The 22,825-nt window shown below is 45.4% G+C and overlaps 1 protein-coding gene across 2 annotated transcripts in view; it reads right to left on the reverse strand.

Annotated features, from left to right (window-relative positions):
* Window positions 1-22,825, reverse strand: part of LOC146810319 (ATP-binding cassette sub-family A member 9-like) — a 1,478,308-nt gene that overhangs the window by 65,144 nt on the left and 1,390,339 nt on the right. For both annotated transcript variants that reach the window (XM_085617315.1, XM_085617314.1), the window contains one exon: window positions 7,820-7,914. In XM_085617315.1, the coding sequence (XP_085473441.1) occupies window positions 7,820-7,914 (95 nt within the window). The remainder of the gene's footprint in view (window positions 1-7,819; window positions 7,915-22,825) is intronic.

Genomic DNA, 22,825 nt, shown 5'->3' on the forward strand with positions numbered 1-22,825 from the left:
TTCTTCCTCGGTACGGCCAACAGTTGTTTTTAAAGAGGCTCACCACATAACTTAGTATTAGTAAACTAGTCTTATTCACTGACAGATTGATATGCAAAATGAAGAGGTATATTTGCATAATACTTTAATATAACATCACTACCATGGGAAACCCTTTCTCTAATGTAGTCAAATCTTCTTCAGGACTCTGTTGTTCCTTCAACAGTTCCTGTTTTACTGTAATTTTTGTATACCACCAGCGATCATGGGGCGCACAGAGACATCAAAACAGGAGGAGGCGGGGGAAAGAGACTGTGGTCAGAACGGCAAACAAGTCACAATTGGACACAGACCGGGCCACAGTGCTGTTTGCGGCACTGCGCGAGCCTGTCATCATTATGGGAACGGATGCAAGCAGCAGGGATGGAACACGAGACTCCCACTGGGGTCTGGACGAGGAGGGGGTCACCCACCCCAATCCACTCAAGAACTGATATGACACTGATGTCCAGCTAATGTGGGACAGCTGTCCAAGGGGTTCCAGATAACCACTGCGTCATGATGGTGGATGGCCTGGACCCGGCTGCCGGGCGAGGGACAGCCCCCCAGTCGTTCTAGACTGAATGAGACCCCAGTGGACAGTTCTACAGCATTCCAGCCTGGGGTCCGTAACGCATGTATCTTCCCAACTGGAGCGGCTCCTCTGGGCCCAGCCCACCCCACCAGACCTTAAGTTTCCTTTGCAATACTCTACCTTATTTTTCTCATTAGTTTCTCGCTACCATTGTTCACCGGTCCTTGACTGGCTCTGCTTCTCTATCTTTTTTTTATCTTCTCTCTATCCTTTCCACTCTAGACTGGACACCCTGCCTATGCAGACCCAACTCTGCTTCTTCTAGTCTTTCCTTTTGATGTACATGGACGGGACGTTCTATTTCCACCCGGGGAGGAGAGTTAAGGTTGGGGTTTTGGTTGAGTGTTTTTGTTGTATTGTATTATGTAGACATGAGGCCACAACACACTTTCTTAGACTCTGTGAGTACTGTGGCATATAAAGGACTGCTGAACATGCAGGTCATGTGGGGTTGGGGGAACCAGGGAAATGGAGGGCAGGCACGGAACCATTCTAAACTCAGTAAACAACTCACACTCACTGCTCACGTTGAACACCCTGCCCACTCAACATTCTTACAAAGAACATTAGGAGATTAGGTATCAATCAATAACTCAATCAGCATTAGTAAAGCATAACACTGTCTTCCTTAGGGGTATCTGGACGCTGTGTCTCCATCTGAGAGCCAGGTCTTGAGTCTCTTTCTGAAGTATGCCAACACGGGAGTTGTATGGAGCTGGAGGAGTAGGTCTTTTCAGGTCTTGGCAGCAATGTAGGAGAAGGAGTGGCCACCGCTGCAGCTGTGACAGATGCGGGAGTGTGTGCGAGTGCAGAGAAGCGCAGGTAACTAGAGGATTGGTGGAAGTTCAGTTGATGGAGAATGTAGGCAGGTCCTAGGCCATGAAGGGCTTTGTAGGCACGTGTGTGGGACTGGCATCTCTTCTGGATGGGGAGCCAGTGGAGTTCTCTCAGGTGGGAGGCAATGTGAATTTGTTTGGAGAGGTTCATGATGAGTCTGGCTGTGGAGATCTGTATGGTCTGCAGTCTTCCGAGGAGCTGGGTGGAGATGCCGGCAAAGAGGGCATTGCGGTAGTCGAGGTGCCTGGTGACGAGTGCCTGAGTGACGGTCTTTCTGGTGTTTGTTGGGATCCTTCTGTAGATTCTACAGAGCATGCAAAGTGTGTAGAAGCAGGAGAAAGTGACTGGGTTGACTTGTCATTTAATGGTCAGTTGGCTGTCGAAGATGATGTAGATGTTGCATCCATGGTCAGTCGGTGTGGGTGTAGGTCTGAGTTCTGCAGCCCTCCAGCTGTGGTCTAGTGCGAAGGTGTTCTTCCTGAAGATCAGTACTTCAGTTTTGTCAGAGTTGAGTCAGAGGCAGTTGTCACTCATCCATTTAGCTATGTTGGTCATGGCATTGCAGAAGTTTGCTTTGGCGTTGGAGGGGTCCTCAGTGAGCGAGAGTATAGGTTGAGTGTTGTCTGCAACAGATATTATGTCGAGTTCATGGGATCTGACGATGTCTATGAGAGGGGTCATGTCGATGTTAAACAGGGTGGAGCAGAGGGATGAACCTTGTGGTACGCTGCATATGATGTTTTTGGTGGTGGAGGTGAAGAGAGGCAGTCAGATGCTCTGCATGCCTCCTGTAAGGATGGAGGTGATCCACTTGAGGGCAACTTGCTGTATGCTTATGTTGTAGAGTCTGTTGATGAGGATGTTGTAGGAGACTGTGTCGGACCCCGTGGAGAGGTCAAGGAGGATCAGGGCAACAGTCTCTCCATGGTCGAGTAGTGTTCTGATGTCATCAGTGGCGGCAATGAGAACAGTCGCAGTGCTGTGGTTAACACGGTATCCAGGCGGTTTTGTTCCAGGAATTCGGTGAGTTGCTGGTTAATGGCTTTCTCAAGTACTTTGGCCGGGTTGGGGGGCAGGGAGATCAGATGATAATTTTTGAGATCGCTGATGTCAAGCAGGACTTTCTTTAGGGGGGGGTCAGATGTCGGCGTGTTTCCATCTGTCTGGGAAGGTTGCCGTGGAGATGGATTTTTTGAGGAGGTTGGTGAGTTGCGTGCTGATTCGGTTAGTTGCAGGGTTGTAGAGGTGGTGGACGCAGGGGTTGGTGGGTGCCCCGGAGTGGAAGACATGATGGCTGAGGTGGTCAGAGCGGCAAGCAGAGACCAGGTGGTAATGTTTTGACTGATGTTCGCTGGTTAGTAGAGGTCATTGGGGATGAGGGTGGAGGGTTGGAGCTTGAAACTGTTGTAGATGTTGGTGATCTTGCTGTGGAAGCAGTCTGAGGAGATGTCACAGAGTTCTTGGGAGGGGTGGATGGTGTTCTCTATGGCTGTTGAGTTGGAGAATTCTTTGACTAGTTTGAAAAATTCCTTTGTGTGATTGGCCGCTGAGTTCATGCGGGGGCTGCTTTCTTGGCTTCCCTGATGTGCTGGTGATATTTGCTGAGGGCTGTTTTGTGAGCTGCTCTTTCGGAGAGGTTCTTAGAAGTGCACCAGCATTTCTCCAGCTGGCGGCAGTTGCGCTTGGTGGTGCTAGATTCAGAGATGTATCAGCTGGCATGTTTGGAGGTTTTGTTGGATTTTGTAGGTTTCAGTGGGGCAACTCTGTCGGTGATCCAGACGGCGAAGTTCTGGACGGCCTGGTCAAGGTCTGTTAAGGCCTTGGGTTAGGTGGCAGTGAGGGCTTGTGACCACTGAGTTTGAGTGACCTTGCTCCAACTGCGGTGGGGGGAGCTGATGCTTGGTGATGGTGTGCTGGGCATTGGTGATGGTGAAATATACAATGGTGTGGTCTTTCCAGGTGAGGTCTGTGGTGTGGCTGAATTTGATTCTGTTGCTGAATGTGAAAAAGGGGTTGAGTGTGTATCCGGCTTTGTGCGTGGGTTCAATGACCAGTTGGATGAGGCCGATGTTGTTCAAGTTATCTAGGAGGGTGAGGGAGTTGGTATTGTTGGTTAGGAGGTAGTGGTGAGAGTCGATTGCTAGGGGGACGATGAGGTTGTGGATGGTGTCACAGAATGTTACTCAGGGTCCAGCGGGTCTGTAGGTGAGGGTGCCTCTTATTGCCAGTCTTCACGTTAGTTTGTAGTAGGAAGTTGAGGTGTTCCATTAGAGGCGTGGGGTCGTCATTGGTGATGGTGCAGCTGATGGTTTCCTTGATTGTTGGCATGGCCTTAGTATATCATCTTGTAGCCTTCAAGAGTGGCAGTGGTGATGTCAGGGTTCAAGGAGGGGTTGAGCCATGTTTCGGTGATGAAGGCAACATCTGTGGCAGGTGATTGTGTCCCATATTAGTGTGGCGTGTTTGCAGAGGGAGCGGGCTTTGAGCAGGATACAGTGGAGTGGTTGAGGGATGCTCTTTATCTTGTGGGCAGGAGTGGTGCTGGATCTTTTGTGGGTTGTGTTATAGGAGAAGTGGCAATGTCAGCAGGTGAAGGGTGCTTTTGTGGATAGTGGGGAGGAGGAGGCACAGCTGTTGTTTCGGTGTCCGGGGTCCAGGTCCATGAGTTCCTTGAAGGAGTACCATTGGGGGGCGGGAGGGCCAGAGATCCTAGCGCTGGCTGTTGTTCAACCGGCGGTGCATTGACAGTGTGCCCGCTGATCTACTGCATGGCCGTGCAGTGGCCTCCATTGGTGGTCTTGATGGGTGTAGCGCAGGGGCAGGGACAGCAGGCAGCACAGGAACAGTACAGGGGGAGCGACAGCACAGGGGCAGTGACAGCAGGCAGTGCAGGGAGGGCTCAGGGACAGCAGCAGCACAGGGACAGCAGGCAGCACAGGGACAGCACAGGGGGAGCGGCAGCACAGGGGGAGCAGCAATAGAGGGGCCGGGACATCAGGCAGTGCAGGGGGAGTGGCAGTTCAGGGGCAGGGAGAGCAGGCAGTGCAGGGGTGGGGGGGAACAGTACCTTAGGCTGGGACCAGGCAAAGAGTGGTGGCCCAGCCCAGTCTCCTCTGGGCTCTGATGGGCACGGATGGGCCTGACCTTGGCCTGGGCTTTGCCTGAGTGCCACCCGCAGGTGTCCCATGATGGGGGAGCCACATGGGGGCTATAAAGGTGCCAGGAGGCAGGCTGAGGACGTGAATCCCCTCTTAACAGCTCAGCTGTGTTGCCTTGGATGATGCTGTTGTTTCATAGTACTATGAAGGAAGAAATAACACCCTACTTTGAGCTCAACATGGGCTCAGCATTATCTCCACTGATCAAGCGGGACGTGTTTAAGGCATACACTGGGGGGACCTGCAAACTCAAGCAGAGTGCATTTCGCATAGCGAACCTATCTGGAGTCTGGAAATATGTGTGGTAACTATGATGGAGGCCCACCATTACCTGACCCTGCTCAGACTGGAACATGATGACATAGGTTCTAAGCCTGCCCTTCAGAACTATCAGGAGTACCTGGTGAGGACTCACGCTGACAGGAATTATGTGGGACACCTGCTCACCGGCCTGCTGAGTGTAGAGGGTGCTCATCACGTCATCACAGCCATACAGCATCCGGACAGACATTATGTATACAGAAAAGCTGACATCGTGGCGGTGTTCTCTGGTTATTATCAGTCCCTGTGTAGCCTGGTTGAACAGGTGCCTGAGAAGCTCCTGGACTCCTATTTGCCTGACACCACCTCTTTGACCATGCTGACTCCAAAGGCTAGATTGCATATGTAAGGTCCTATCAAGGAGGCCGAGATAATGGTTGTGATTAAACAGATCACAGCCGGGAAGATGCTGGGCAGAGATGGCCTCCCGCTTGAATTCTTTAAATGCAGCCAAGCAGAACTGCTCAAGCCCCTAGTTAAAATCTATGAAGCGGCACGCAAATCCGGCTGTCTGCCGAAGACCTCACAAGAAGCTGTTATTGTTATAATACCAAAGCGAGGCTGAGAACCGATGGACAGGAGTGCATACAGGCCCCTGTCCCTCCTCAACTTAGACTGCAAGATCTTAAAGAAAATTATAGCAAATTGGATCCTCTCTGATTTGCCATCACTGGTTCACCCAGACCAGAGAGCGTTCTTGCCGGGAGAAAGACATCCCCCAATATACAAGTTTATCCACATAATGGACGCACTGTCAACCGGACTCCACCATGCCAGCTCGTATCTGGCAAAACACTCTATGCATGTCTTCCTACTTCAGGAGACATACCTAACCAAATAGGAAGTTAATTGCTTATGAACCCGATGGAGGGCCAACTTTTTTTACACCACCTACTCAGCGGCAGTGGCGGCAGAAATGGAAAAGGCCTTTAACAGCATTTTGTGGGCCTATTTGCCACAGTCCTATGTTGCCTGAATTCTGCTGCTATATTCAAACCTGAGAGTGAGAGTATAGATCTGTCATGAATACTTGTTGGCAAATAGATAGGGACCCCCACCAGGGCTGCCGGCTATCATCACGCTTGTTTGCGTTTGCCATGGAACCACTGGCATGTTGAATGCAAGAGCTACTGGAGGGCCTCAGACTGTCAAAAGAGAGGCAGAATCACATAATTCCATTTAGGCAGGCAACATTCATATATACTTGAAGGAAATATAGGCAGCCAGGGGGCCTATAAACGCACCACCTGAAGTAAACATCAAGTATTTAGCCCAACTAAAAATGACCAGCTACCAATTTGCCATACATTGGACACTTTAAAACATAAATTGAGAGGCAACAAAAAATAAAATGTCGTAGACAGCAGTTTGGACACAGGACCAGAGCAAACAAGACAAGTCCGTCCCTGCTTGTCGTTTTTTTCTTTCTTACTTGCTTCCATCCCATTTCAATCCATTGCTGGCATTCCCCAGACTTCTAAAATTATGGAGAATTATATCACCTCAAATCTAAAAGTTTTCTGGACTCCAATCAATTTGGCTTCTCCCTCAAAGATTGAACCAAAAAGCCTCTCTAAATGTGCATTACAACATCCTTGAAACGACTGACCGGAAATTGCTTTGCATGCTGAGCCTTCTCTCTATGTCCACTGCTTGTAATATGATGAGCTACAGCTTTCTCCTGCTCAGACTTCAATCAGAGGCCCAGGTCACAGTTCAATCATGTGAATGTATCAAATCCTTTGTCACAGAAAGGTCATAAAAATTCAGACTTGTATTCTCACCTCTCTCCTTTGTCTGGTAACTTGTGGAGTACCTTCGGGCTCTCCACTGTCTCCTTACTCTTCAATATTTATGTAAAACCTCATTCATTCCTTCAAACACTCAGTCCACCCTGTATTGCTGACATGCATGTATATCTAGAAGTAACAGACTCAGAAAACCAATTCACATATGCCTCCAATGGCCTAATAGTAATTGAAAGCTCAACAAGTTGCAACTGCCTAAATCTCAATGGCTTTTTGACCAAAGTCCTAGTATTAGGGTCCTCTCAACCTTCTGAAGAGAATTGAACTCACCTGTGCCCTTTCAATCCACTTCAGAGAAATTGTAGCAAAAAAGCTAAGATCAAAACCTTAGGTACTTTCTAGGATGCAGACTTAAACCTCAACTCCCAAACGGAGACAGTGGTCCCTTTTACATCCAACCTACTAAATTTGCTAATAAAATCTTTAACATTCATATCAGAAGACCAAAACCTCTCAGTTTGTAGAGCTCAAATAAACTCTTGGTTTGATTCCCAAGCTTCCTATTCGTTGAACCTGCCCGCCAAGCAAACAAACAGCCTCCAGAATTGCTGCTTTCTGTCTCATCTGTGACTTGGGCAAAACTTTACTCAGATTTTCAGAAAACTCCTCTGGCTGGTTGTAAAGCAAAGAGTCACCTTCAAAGGTGTGTGTTTCACATTGAAATGCCTTGATGGCTCAGCAACGAAATTTCAAGAGAATACAATAAAAAAAATACTTCCAGGCCACTTCATTCTAACATTTTCAACCTTCTTGCAGTCCTAAGAATACACTGCAAGTCCAAAGAAGACAGGTGCCTTACAGTGGTTGGACATCAACTGTGCAACAATCAGCCTCAACTCCTTCATAACTCCAACAACCATGGACATTCAGGAAACAACTGAAAATGTATATATATATATTAATCTCTGACCCCTCTTCTGTGGCCCACTATCCTCAAAAGTCTCCCAAATATTTATAATTAAATGAATAAATAAGTGATGAGAAAAGCACTTCTCTTAGGGTGACTGAAGGGTAGATTGTGAAAAGCATATCAGAATAATAACTAGAGTCCTGAAATCCTTTTAAAGCAGGTATTGACTTACCACACTCTCTGTTGTCCTTTAGGGTCCATCCCAGTTGAAGGTTCATCCAGGAGAACTACAGTCGGGTTAGCTAGCATGCTTAATGCGAAACACAGCTAAAAGACAAAGCAAAGACCTAAATATCATATTCCTTTTAGTTTTTTAAGATTCTACTATAACTGTGAAAGTCATTCTACTGTAGAATGTTGCTGTGAAAAGCATTCAGCGTATTGGATAAAACATGTTACAGGGGACTGGGGTGTCACAGCTACATAACTGAGCCCTGAATACTCAAGCAAAGGATAGTGTCAGAAAATGGGAAAGAAACTGGGAGTGGTTGCCCTGCCAACTTGTTAATGCACAATTATGTTGGTCACAACACATTTCACTGAGAAACTCTACTTAGCTCATGGTAGTTATGGGACAAGCAGCATGCAATCCACCCGGGAAATGTGGGACAAGCAGTAGTAAACACTGTTAAAGGTAAGAGCACAACAAAAATGATATCCCATCCAATTTAGAAAACTTGTAAAATGTAATATGCTCAATGATAGAAAAGTGGTTAAAATGGATTAAGGGGTCTTTAGGTATACATGAAAGTTTTAGGGCTAAAAGAACAGATGGCAATTAAGGTCAATCTTCATGGTGGCTCAGGACTTACAGATGATTGGAGGTGGACCGTGAGGATCAAGTAAGCCTTGAAGGTCGCATGAGTCACTTTGGGACTTTGGATTGTTACTTTTCCAGTTTTTAGTTTCATGAAGAGGGAAAAGGTAGGATGCTTGAATACATTGAGGAAAGCAGCTATGTTGTCATGGAGTGTTTGCCTAGGCTTTTAGGTTTGATGCCAAAAACGCAGAGCAGACAAGGTCAGATTTCACAGCCAACAAGGTCACCTTGCTACTAGAATGAATGTTTTGCCTTACCATAGTCCCATGTCCTAAGTTTACAGATTTCTTCAGTTTGGTAAAGCAAACATCTGTACCAAATAAGGGCTACCTGAAATCATATACTTCTTTTTCTCATTCACGCTGTAGCCTTGAACAGTGCTGGAAAATACTCTGATTGAGAAATACTAGTAATTCATAGCTGGCTAGGCTTCACCATTCTTGGGCAGCTTTGGTGCCTTGCCCTGTCTTCCAATAGTCAAAACAAATGACTAAGGTAACATATTTTGTGATGCTGGGAAATTCACTCCTGGTTTCTCTTAAGGCCCCCAGAAGCCCAGGGCATGCTTCACGGCTCCAGGTCTCTCTTCAGCAAGGGCTCCCACACGGTCTAGTTCATTCCACTCTAAATCGGGCACTTAATTCTTCCACTCCGGATGGAGTGTACTTTCAGCCTTTTGTGCCTTCTGTGTCTATGAGGCAGACAACAGAACAGCAGCCAGCTGCGCATTGGAGAGTAGTTTCAGTCTCTGTGTACAAATAGAGAGCCAGAGTAATTCGTGCTACTTCACTAGTGGGTCAGACAGAATTCTTCTTTCTTAAGATTTTCTGAGGAGTCTTTGACTGGGTGCCATTTTTATCCAGTGATAGAAGATTCTGCTAGGTCCAGTCAATGCACAATATCCACTAAATCCCAATCCTGTAAACCTTCACAGAAGCCTCTGCTCAAGGTAGCAGAAGATGATGTTCCCCTCTCAGGGGCTCTGAGTCCCCAAAAACATCCACCCTGATAGGGATGAGAAAGAACCTCTCCTTCCAGATCTGAGCCAAGATAAACATCAGAGAATGTCTGAGAAAGTGCTCTGGATGAAATGTGAATTTCAGTTGTGGTGGGGTGTAAATGTAGGAACTCCTCTGTTACTCTAGGATATATGTAGTGGATCCTAACTGACCTAAGGTGTGTTAGGGATCAAATGTTTGTGTTGTGCTGATAAATCCCAGGGGTATAACTTATTCTGAATGCTGAACTCTCACACACCCTGTGATCACAAACCTCGTCATTAGATCATCTCATCACTAGTGTGTGACTGGTGAAAAGGATAGCGGGATCACTTTCAAAATAAGTGAGGTTTTTTGTGGGATGGTGGAGATTAATTTAAGCAAATTAATGTGTATTTATTTCAAATATACTGAACCGGTAATTCTGTTATTTTAGTCATAGGGGATTCACCCTTCTCCCCAATGAAGTACAGACACAACCTTGCCAATCTCTATTCTCACTATACTGAAAATACTGGTTTAGGATATCTGAAAGAAATATATTTTTCTTTTCATCTTTGTTCAGTTATCTCTGCCTCTCACTAGGTAGACAATGCACTACATAATCAGGATTACCTACCATAGATTTAGACTAGAGATAAACGTTTTGATGTAATTTTTCTGACCTTCTAGCAGGCACATGTAGAAGGTTGCAACATGCCAACCACTATTTAAGGAGCAATTCACTCCACTGTTTTTTTTATACTTAACCATTCGATTACCTGAATAAAACAGAGACTAGGTCTACCATATGGCATTTATAACGAAACAATGTTGGGCCCATGCCATTTGTTGCATTGAGGTCGGAGAAATTGCATTCTCATTCTTTGTTACCTTGACTGGGACCAAAATTAATTTCTTGCATCCTGCATAAGAACTTCTTTACTTTTAAGATGAGTCCAGTCATGTGTTGACCAACCACACATGTGTGATGTGAGGAATGGAACCGATGATGAAGCTTAGCACGCCAGGGTTGGTTGAGGGCTAAGCGTCCTGAATATGACATATTTTTGAGACCTGTCAACCTAACACAAACATTTGATCTCTCGTAGAACATAAAGCACATTGAATCACACACTCATAACTCCTAGAACTGTTCGGTTTACATGCAGGTTTTAATATAGTTGAATAACTTTCTCTCCCTCGACATGAGTCATTAAGGTGGTGAACATACTCATTGCAGTCCACATATTGTAATAAAATTTCACATCACTGTTGCATTTTCTCTGCCAAACACCATGGACTTACTGGGAAGTTGAACAGCCAATTGGGTGTAAACAATTGCTATCATATTTATAGAGAAGAGCACACAACTGATTGGCAGAGCCACAGAGCATTGAGCAGCAGAAAACCAAACTGAAAATGTGGACGGGGGACTCAAAAGGGTGACTGTACTTAAAGGTGCAAATCCAGAAAGTATTCTCAAATCGGCCACATTCTTTTTCTCAAAAAGCTAAACATGAGTTTGAATTATTGCATGCTTATTTCATAATAACACAATTTTTCACTATCCAAAACCGACATTCTTTTTACGTGATTGTTGACTCTTCTGTGTTCATCCTGGTTGCCATTTTACCGTATTGTGTTCCAAAACATAGACAGGTGGCTACTACTGGTAGTAGTTGTTTACTGTTAAAAAAACGTGTCAAACTCTGACTAGTCTTCAACTGTTATGGACACTTTTTTACTGATAGCTTTGACTCTGTAGTCTCTTTAACCCAGCGAGTGAAAAATGGTAAGACTAACCTTGTACACATAACTAACTGATTCGAGGAGGTGAAAAGTGACATTCTCCTTTAATAAAACACTACAAAAATATATACTAAGCATGGGTTTCTTATATCTAGTTCTCTGAAGCCAGTGCCAACTCCACCTGCTGCTCATATTATGAGTGGTGCCTTATTTGGGAAGCACTTGACAACTCACAGAAAACGCATCGACCAAGGCCATATAGCTATTGACGAAGTTCAAAGAACATACAAACCATTCATGATTTTCTAATGGTGGTTCTTATTTGTATTATCCTACCATGGAACTGCAATGCCAGGTGCTGACAATTCACCATAAATAAAAAAAAAATACTTTGCTGGGTCTTCAAATAAAGTGATATGGCAACTGGCCATAATTGTGGATCTTAATGCTAGTATTGTTAAATAATTTGATTAATTTGTATTTTTGTGCATCACTTACAAAGTGCAGAAAATAGTTTTACTCTTGATTATAAATGCACACAGTGATATAGAGTGAAGGTCTTTTAAACAAATTTCCTTTGACTTGTAAAAAAATGTTTTCCAAACCCTTGCTAACTAGGTCTTGACTTGGGCCTGGAAGCCATGTTTTTCAAAATGGATGTCTCACCCCTGCACATTTATTTTGCTTTTGTTTCTCTGGATGAAATCTTCGTTATCTTGGTCCTAAAACCATATAGTTTTCCAAGGTCCTTCCGCTAGCTTACCATGCCCTAATCATTCACAATAGTTTGCTGTTATTCATGTTCAACCAGCTCCTGATGACATTGACATATAGTGGGCAGCATGAATATTCATGTAGTGGGATAGTGCTTAGGTGAAAAGGCAAATGGTGTTTAATAAAACTGTTCTCTGATTTGCTGAGAATGCAACATTTTTTATCATACCACATGATTCTGCAGTTTTAGTGAATTAATATGCCAAAATAGTGTATATAAATCCTTTATTTTGTGGGTGAAACCAGTATCTTTCTAAAGCTGCTAGGTATGCTGTCCATTTATCACTTGAATTTGCTACCCGCTTGATACAATAATTTTGATTTTGCTCTACTCTAGAATGCTGTCTTTACTAAAGAGCCTCAATGGCAAATAATTTGTACAGAATATTTTAATTCATTTTTTAATAAAACCCTTACATTTATTACGCTGTTCTACAACTCAATTATCGAGTAGGCCCTATTTAAATAACTGCCTGTCAGTGGTTGGACAGGTGTATGAATAGGCGTTCAAGAGGTTGAATGGGGGTGTGAGTATGAGTGTGAGTGGTTCTGTGGGAAGATGTCATCAGCGATGTCATCAGTAATGTCACTGACCATGTCATGATATAATATGTGAGGTCTTAAGCAGTGGATTGCGGGGACGTAAGTGAATTTTACTGGTTTGTACACGTGTAATCTGAGCCTAACTATAATGTCCCTGTTACTTTTCTATTTTCAGTGAATTTCTAAGGTTTTAAAAAAATTGTATTTGCTGATGTCAAATCCACCGTGGCCAGTGCAAGTTTAGGCAAAGTTGGATTGAAGGTGGGCAATTGTTTAAGGAGAGCAGTAAAATACCCACGTTGGAGGAGACTTCAGTTTACCTCTAAGAGAGCCTTAAAACACTCTCTGAGAATGCTGCAAGATTCTAGTAACACTAATCCAGGAAGTGAGGTTCCATTACTAATGCAGGGTCAGCAGTCTAGTGTTTATAGACTCGTGAAGGACAAGGAGACTAATGCGCATGTTCCAATTAGGAACAGCGCACTTCAACTGTACCCATGAGGCGAGCAAATGGTCTTTCCACAGCGCAGTATTTCTGAGGAGAATTGTTGAAGCATTTCTGAATTTGCAAGCAGTTTTCTGAACGGTTCCGTTTCCTTAATTAAGAAGTAGGGAGAAAGAGTCTCTGTTTAAACGAATGCGCAACAAACATTAAACTAAGCTAAATATAGCAAGAGGCAGCTGCGTAATTAGTTTAATTTAGAAGCTAGTTTAGTTAAAAGCAAGTCTCAATTAATCTATTTGAAAACTTTGTCTCGTGAAAGTATTCTTGAAGAATTTCTTTGCCAGTAAGCCTCACTACAGTGGAAAACTCAGCGAGAAGATTAAGGTATTGTCTTTTCCAGCTTATTTGTATCAGTTCATGCCACTTCCGATGAAGAACAACTTAAATTAACACGAAGCATTTAAACTAAAGACTGTTACAAGTTATCTCTCACTTCTGTAAAAGTAAAAGAACTGAATTCAATCGTCTAAATCAATATTGAATGTCACCACAGGAAAGCTCATTATACAACAACGAATAACTGAGAGAATAACAATTTCTACAAGAGAGAAGCAAATGCCTTTTAGTCTTGGGGCAATTAGGATGTATAAATAGTCTGACAAAAGTAATTGATATTTGAAGATGTTTAGATTTGCATGTTTGATTATTTTCTTTCCTATGCAGATGCTGGGATACAAACCCAAGGCAGAATAGACGGAGACGCAGCAGGGGACTTCTGATACCTCCGTGATAAGACAGTCTCTCATTAGCCACTTCCCCTTTCCCCCCCATTGTTGCCCTCACCAAGAGAATTAGCTGTTGATGGAGGTACTGGTGGAGGGGCTTTGGGACCATCTTCGGCTCCTGTGGAATCAGTCAAGGTGCTTGACAGATTGAAGTGCCTCTAAACTCTTTCCACCTGAGTCAAAATGACGGAGGGGTTGGATCTAAAGGCCTTGCAGGAATATTAGAAAACCTGCAAATTCAGTTAACTCAAACTGTGGAAGAGAATAAGAGTTTAAGGGAAGAGATAAAAAGGTCTCAGCAGGAAACACATATAATTAGACAAAGAACAGAGGAATTTGTGGCATGATCATGATCTTCCTCATTACCTGGTTTAGAGGCTAATAGAAAAGCAGCTTCAGAGGTGGCTACCGAAGTAATTCATTCAGATTCTCCTATCATTCCATTGGCCAATCCTGAAAGGTATAGTGGGGACCCACACAAAGAGCAAGTGTTTCTTACACAATGCTTTTTGCACTTTCTATGTAGATCAGTAGTGTTTGCTGAAGATCAGGCTAAGGTTGCATTCATGCTGTCTTATTTGAGCGGTGATGCAGTTCATGCACAATGCCTTTGTTATCTCGCAACAACCCAGTTTTGTATGATTTTGAACTTTTTAAAAGAGAGTTTTTGAGAATTTTTGACAGGAGATCTGCAAAATCAAGCCACGGATAATGAGTTATTGGATCTCAAGCAGGGAAATGGAGACCTTGTTGCTTATATAGCCCAGTTTAATAAATTAATTGTCGAAACTGAGTGGCCAGAATGTAAGCGATCAGCAATCTTCTACCGTGGACTCAAGGATGAACTGTAGGATGCCCTGGCGCAAATGGAGCGACTGGCAATTTTTGCGATTTAAAGTATGCAAAAGAAATTGGAATCCATACCATCAAAAAGAAGCTCTTAGAAGTGGTCAGAGCAGTGGACGGTTCAAATCTCAAATCAGGACCCATCACTGAGGAGATAGAGACCATTGAGTTACTTGGATTGCAGGGTTATCAAGAGTTTTTAAGGTTCAATTTAATTGATGCCCCCTAATTCCACTTTATTCTCGGTCTGCCAGAAGAATTGCTTTCATAAACAAGGAATCAAGTCAGAAGGTTCTCCAGCCACCGAATTGGCTCAGCTCACCAACAGGATCTGTGTCATGGAGTTATAGGAAATTCACACAGAATACCAAGATCTAGCCAGTGTATTTGATAAAAGAATGCGGGTAAACTCCCACCCCACCGAGAATATGACTGCAAGATAGAGCTAGAACCTGTAGCCATCCTCTCTTGCAGTCGCATTTACGCACTTACTAAAGCGGAAAATCAGTGTCCCAAGACCTATTTGGATGAATACTTAAAGAATGGTTTTATCCAGCCCTCTCAATCCCCTGCTTCATCACCACTATTTTTTATCCCAAAGGAAGATGGGAGCCTTCCCATCTGTATTGATTACAGAGCCCTGAACCAGGTCACAATAAAAAATCAGTATCTCTTGCCTTCCATTTCACAATTATTGGATCAGGTCTAAGGGGCGAAGGTATACACCAAGCTAGACTTGAGAGAAGCCTATCACTTGATAAGAGTTGTTGTAGGCGATGAAAGGAAGACAGCCTTCCAAACCAAATACGGTCTCTTCGAATACCAGGTGATGTCGTATGGTTTGAGTAATGCCCCAGCAGCCTTCCAACATCTGGTGAATGATGTTTTATGTGAATTATTGGATCGGGTGGCTGTCGTATACATTGACGACATATTGATTTTTTCCAAAAACATGGAGGACTACGTGAAACATGTGAGAGTAATTTTGCACAGATTATTGGAAAATCTCCTTTTTTTCACCACAGGAAAGCTCATTATACAACAACGAATAACTGAGAGAATAACAACTTCTACAAGAGAGAAGCAATGACTTTTAGTCTTGGAGTAATTAGGATGTATAAATACTCTGACAAAAGTAATTAATATATGAAGGTGTCTAGATTTGCATGTTTGATTATTTTCTTTCCTATCCAGATGCTGAGATAGCCAAGGCAGAATAGACGGAGACGCAGCAGAGGACTTCTGATACCTCCTTGATAAGGCAGTCTCTCTTTATTCACTTCTCCTTCCCCGCCCCATTGTTGCCCTCACCAAGAGAATTAGCTGTTGGTGGAGGTACTGGTGGAGGGGCTTTGGGACCATCTACGGTTCCTGTGGAATCAGTCAAGGTGCTTGACAGCTAACTATAACTACCCTGTATCCTTTAGCTTTTTAAGTGAATTTCTAAGGTTTTTCAAAATATATTTCCTAACTATAATTTGCTAACTATAACGTCCCTGTAACCTTTGTATTTTGCTGTACATTTCTAAGTTTTTTTTATTGTATTTGCTAAATGTAATGACCCTGTAACCTTTAGTTTTTTAAGTGAATTTCTAAGGTTTTTCAAATTCTATTCCCTAACTATAACGTCCCCAAAACCTATGCTTTTTTAATTGAAATTCCATGTTTTTTTAACTAGTAGTCGTGTTTGCAGAATGGTGGAGAAAGGGGGCAGGGCTTCCGATGAGCTCTCAGGAATCCCACAGTGTTGAACTTACTGGAGGTAACAGGAGGGTCTCTTGGCCCCCAAGAGCCCTCAGGAGTAAAGTGGACTTCAACCCCCAACCAGTAGTGTGCCAGGAGTCGCGTTTGCAGAGTGGTTTAGAAAGGGTGCATGGCCTTCAAAGATCTTTTAGCAATCCCACTGTGTGGGAATTACTGGAGGTAACAGGAGGGGTAGTTGGCCCCCAGCGACATCCTCTGGCCTTGGGGGCCAACTACCCTTCCTGTTACCCCCAGTAATTCCCACACAATGGGTTTGCATAGAGGTTTTCAGTGACCTCGACCCCCCCCAGGGCCCGTATTTTTTTTCTTTATTATTAAAGGAAGGGGGGCTGAGTGGCCCCTCCTCCCGGGCCATTTTCGGCCTGGGGACTCCATTCTATAGGGCCTGCCCCCCCTTTTTTTTATGTTTTATCAAAAAATGGGAGAGGGTGCTGCGCAGCCCTCTCCCTGCCCGATTTCGGCCCAGGGGACCTCATCTCTCAGGGCCTGGCCTGTAGTGTTGGAGCAAAATGCTCTCGCTTGCTCAAAGCAGAGCACTGTTTGCTATAGCTTGGCGGGAGCAGTGCTCCCACCAAGCCATAGCAAACAGCAATGTCCCAGGTGTGGGCACCCTGGGACATTGCATGAGCCGGTCGTGGATGGTGGCAGTCCCCAGGGCCATGTACGGTTCCAGGAGGGAGGGCTGTTTGCCCTCCTCCTTCCTTGACCAGGGAGGTGGTGGTCCCCAGGGACGAGAACGGCCCAGGAGAGAAGCCATGCAGACCCCCTCGAATTTGTTAAATAAACACTTTGGCCCCGGGGAGGTGGTGGTCCCTGGAGCAGGTGATGGCCACGTGGCCCCCCATTACATTAGCCCTGGGGAGGTGGAGGTCCCTGGGGCTGTGGTGGAGGTCATATTGGCCTCCCTCACACTTAAATTTATAATTATCCCTAGAGGTGGCAGTCCCCGGGATAGCAGGGGGGGTCATGCGGCCTCCCGCACCTCTTTACATAAATTTTCCCCAGTGAGTAGGTGGTCCCCAGGGCATAGGGGTGCCGCATGGGCACCCCCCACATTACTACATTACTATAAAAACTGCGCCTGGGACTTGACCAAATTTGGTATAGTTCAGTTCAGGCTGTAGCCATGTCTAAAGTTTGCTATGGAAATTAACATGGAGAAACCCCCCCCCCCCCCCTTTTTCTCAGCCTTCGCTTCATGGATCGCCCCGTAATTTCAACACAGCAGCTGACATGAGTGGCAAATTAATTAGGAAAATCCTGTGAAGATCCATCAAACAACACCAAAGTTATTGGCAAAAGAAAAAACATTCTTCCTATGGAAACTAGGTCCTAACTATAACTGCCCACTGGCTTCATTGTGAGTGGATAGTGCATCACTATTTCATAAGATAATGGAATATATGCAAATAATGCAGTAGTCCTAGGCCATGTGTAATAGAAATTACACATTCATTGCCACACCATACATCACAAGTAATGAAGCCTGTTGTATGCATGACAGGAATGCGATTTTGTATATAACTTTGATATACAGAGATTTTACAGGTGCAAGGAACTTCTGTATTTTGAGGAAGCATAGAAGTCTCAAACAGTCTGCTTAAAGTTCACAAAGACACACAGTTATGTAGGCTGATGCTATATGTCTGCTTCTTGACAACATTATAGTATAACAACAAGACAGATTGGCCTTGCTTCTCAAAGGCTGCTGACTGGGACAACACTGACTAACAATCAGCAAAAGTTATAAGTTAAGGGCCACCTAGGACAATTGTTATTACAGCTTTGGTTCACCAGACTCTCAAAAAGCATTTGGCCATGACACCTATAAAGAATACATTCTAGAAACACCTGATGGACACTTAAAATTACCTTCTACAGTTAGTGTAGAAATACAGACAGTGGGTGATACAGTGTGCTCAATAAAATCTGTATTCTTTTCACACTCATTGGACGTCTAAGACATCATCCTTGCTGAGTGTGGTTGGTCTCCACCCTTTCTATATACCTTGTGTTAAGCATTTTCCTCTTTGGTGTATGAGGTTCTCAGGACAAATACGCACTTCTATATCACATGTGGTTCCCTTTGGAGTGAACCACAGTTACAGGCTCACAATCAATTAAAATTAGGCTTGGGTGAAATTTGTAATCATACTAGAGTAATTGGCTTAATTCTGTAATTTTTCATGAATACATTTATGAGTTAATACGGAGATTACACCATTATGTCACGTCACATAATGATACCCCATCTGCTGTGGTATAACGCAAGACATCACATGGAAACAACGCAATCAGCATGAACGAGAGTGTCATTTTCCCAACAAGATTGGCTGTTCATTTAACATGGACAGTCAACAAATATTTAAGGTCGTTTTTTTACCCATGTGGACCGTGCAGGTAATTTTTTAACCTCAAAAGCGAACAAGTTTGTCTGTTTATTTTTATGCAATCGACTACAACGTTTTTTTTTTTTGTTTTTTTTATTTATGTCAGTCTGGAACACAGCTATTCAGCCGACATCCCGGAGGTTCGGCAGCCAATTAAGTACAACACACGGAAGTGTCCACAGCTCTGGTACAGGAAAAAACAAAGGTTCCTTTTTTAGAACAACCTAAAATAAATAACACAAGCAAGGCATTATACACAATAAACTCGTGCCAGTTCCCGATGGGGGCGTGGCCCCATTCCCAAAGACAGAACAAAGCCACCGGTCGGGTGGATGAGGGAGAAGCAGAGGCGCTAACAATCTAGCATATTATCCTCATAAAAATCCCAAGTTGGAAGTGAAGCTAGGGGGAAAGTTGCTCCTCTAACGGTTCAGTGGCCGGGGGCAGACATATATTACCCCTATACTGGTTCCATCGCCCCCATACCTTATGCCATTTCTTAGGCCGCCCCCGGGCACTATACACCGTCTTCTCCCTAAACATGCTCCAGTCCATATTTTCCATCCATGCTTCCATGGCGGGAGGTCTCTGAGAACCCCACAGTCGCGCAATATCACGCTTCGCCACCATATTTCCTAGGGTCACCCATTGAGTCTGCGCCGCATCATAGTCAGTAGGACCCCAGACATTCAGAAGACAGCGCCGTGCCTCTGGCAGCAGTGCAATGCCTGTGACCTCCTGCATTACAACATGACTTCGCTTCCAGAACTCCGTGATCACACCACATTCCCATATGATATGTAGGAAGGTGCCCACCATCCCACAGCCCCTCTTACATAAGCCATCCTCGGAGAAACCCATATGAATCAGTCGGGGCCCCGTGACATAGACTCTATGAAGTATCTTAAGCTGTACCAGCCTTAGCCGTGCCGGGATCGCGACCTCCTTAGGAGAGGAGATGGCATACTGCCAGTCCTCATCATCCAGTTCAAGGCCGTCCCTAGTCCACTGATCACGCACCCCGAGGAGGAGGTCAGTCCGGACATTAACAAGCTTCTTGTAGATTAAGGAGATTGTACTCTCCGGCATATGGCCATCTAGGATCCGATCCTCCAAGGGAGAGGACTCAGGCACAGTCTCCCCCTCGACCAGGACGGACCGCAGAGCATGGCGCACCTGTGCATACCGGAAATATTCCAGAGAGACTGCCATGCGCCCCTGAGTGGAAGGTGTACTGCCGCTGAGTGGGATGCAGCAGTCTCCAACAGTCAACCAGACCAAGGGTATCCACGAAATCTGTAAGCCATTTCTGCGCCCCCCCAGAGCTTCTTGGCGGGTGTCTATCAAGCAATCCGGAACCAACCGCATTAAAATCGCCACCCACCACCAACATCCCTTCTGGGAGATCCAGCAGGGCCCTCCCCAGGTCCTCAAATGTGGAGGGCTGCAGCGCAGGAGGGACATAAACAGAAACCAGGACCAGCGTCCTGCCCTCCCACCTCCCCGCCACAGCCGCAAATCGCCCCCTTTCATCAACAGTTGTGGAGTCAACCTCAAATGGCAGTGAGGCCCTAACAAGTATTCCAGCCCCTCTGGAGCCCGAGGAGAACCCCGAGTGCGCAACAAATTTGTAGCCCTTCCTGTTAAGTGCGCAGCACGTGTTACCTATCAAATGCGTCTCTTGCAATAAAACTATATCAGGGGAGCATCGCTTCAGAAAATGCAGGACGATCCCTCGCTTAATACGATCCCCTAAGCCGTTAACATTCCAACTGAGTATCTTTAAGCCCCTACCCCCCATCCCGAAATGTAAGGAGACCACCACCCCCCCCGAAGAACCGCACTCGAGCTACAGAAGCTTGCATCACTACGCCTTGCAAAACAAAAACCAACAACAACCACCTCAACAACCCCATTCCACCCCCCACCCTGCACCCCTGCGTAAGCTTGAAAAGCCCCCCCAACTTGCAGTGTGCCTGTCGCCCTATTCTAAAACTAGTCTACAAAAAGAACCCCAGAGGAGGAAAAAGCTCCCTTCATACCCCCGCCGCCCCCCGGGTACTACCCTCCCGGAGAGACCGAAAACTGTGCTTCACTGTCCTGGGCAAAGTCAAAATGATCTAGCACCAGAGTCCTCACTCTTGTTCATCACCGCCACCTTCTGCTCCACCAGCATGCTCCCCGCCAGCCCGTCGTTGGGGCAATGTATCCAGCCAGTCTCCGACCATGTCCGGTGATTTAAAAAAGAAAGTCCGCTCTTCATACACCACACGCAATCTGGCCGGGAAGAGCATGGCATATTTCAGTTCCATCCCTCTGAGCCTTCTCTTAACCGCCAGGAAGCTCTGCCTTTGCTTCTGCACCGCCTGGGTAAAGTCAGGATAAAAGCTCACTGTGGTGTTCTGGAAAGTCATCGGGCCGGACACTCGTGATGCTTGTAGAATGGCGTCGCGGTCCCTGAAATTAAAGATCCTGGCGACAATCGGTCTCGGAGGGGCCCCCACCTTGGGCCTCCCACCAGGGACTCTGTGGGCCCATTCAACAGTAAAGAACTTACTGAGGCCTTTGGGCGCCAGATGGTTTACCACCAAGTCCTCCACGAACAGGTCCACCGACTGTTCCTCCGAGTTTTCCGGGACCCCAATAATGTGCACGTTATAGCGCCGTGCCCGGCCTTCAAAGTCCTCCAGCCGTCGGGCAAAGAGGTCGTTTGCGGACCTCAAATTTCGGACTTCCAGCTGCAGGTCAGAGACATCACCCAGGAGGCCAGAGGTTTTAAGGTCCAAGGATTGAACCCGTTCATTGGTTTTCCCCAGATCTGCCCGAATCAAGTTGACGTCGATCGAGATTGTGTCCACTTTATGTGCCAGGGTCTCAAATTGCCGCCCGATAGAGGCCTGCATCCCCTCGATGGCCCCCATGACATCCTGCAGGGTTGGTGCCGTAGCGGGGGGCAAACCATCCTTCAAGGCTTCCAGTGGCCGACCCGATCCGCCCGGTGACTCCTTCTGCTGGGCATAACGATCCATGTTGTTGGTTTGGGTGTATCCTCCCCGCCTGGTGTTCTTGGGCTTCTGTTTTTCGGCTTCCGATTTGGTTGACATCGTGATCTGCTGCCGAAAACAGTCCCCTTGCCCATCCAGAGAAGACAATGCAACAAGTGACCGGCGCGGCTCCCTCCCAGGCCAGGGCGCGATGAAATCAGGAAAGCGAAAGCGAAAGTGATGACACCGTCCTTCCGATTGCTCGCCCCTCACACGGCCGCTGTTGTTCAATTAGTGCTCGGGCACCGTGCCAGTGCAAGCCCCGGGCATCGTCCGGGGAGTAGGCCGCAAACTTCCATGTGGCACAACTTCGGCCTCCGGCAGGCGATTTCAGTCCGGACAGCGACAATCACCTCAGCAACGGCTCGCCTCCAATGTTCCGGGTGTTAAAGGCAGGATTCTTCACAGGATATTTGCCGGAGGGAGCGAGGGTCTCAGGAGCTCTGAGCTCACGCGGCCATCTTGGTCACGCGCTAGGCTCCTCCAATCGACTACAAAGTTAACTCAAAATTAAATCTTTGTGTTGAATTTTATACAAATGAGTAAATTCAAAGACATTTGTGATCAAGAAATGCATTTTTATTTTATTTTTTAAAGGAGGAAGGTGCCATTGAGACTAGGATCAAAAATAATGGGAAACCTAATCTACCCATGAGGGCCTGGGCAAAATCAGATAAACAGGTAAAAGTGCCTTCAAGGGGTTTGTTTACAATACTTAGTTATATTGTTTACATTTATCATTCAATACAAGAGTTTTCAATCACTTGCTGATTAATTTCTTTTCCTATATAACTTTCATGTGACATATATTTCTATGATATTCAGTTCTATATGAAATAAGAACCACGGCTAAATCATAGTAGATATAACCAAAGGATATACAGACACGGGTGTATATAAAAGAGAATTTTATCTTTCAATAGTTCGTAAAGGGTACTTTAAGTTCAAACATACAATGCAACAAAAGGATATCGTAAACACTTGAATGGTCCTACAATGTCACAATTGTATACACTTTTCCTCATATAAATTATTTTC

The sequence above is a fragment of the Triturus cristatus genome, chromosome 7 (assembly GCF_964204655.1).
Source record: "Triturus cristatus chromosome 7, aTriCri1.1, whole genome shotgun sequence".
Taxonomy (NCBI): Eukaryota; Metazoa; Chordata; class Amphibia; order Caudata; family Salamandridae; genus Triturus; species Triturus cristatus.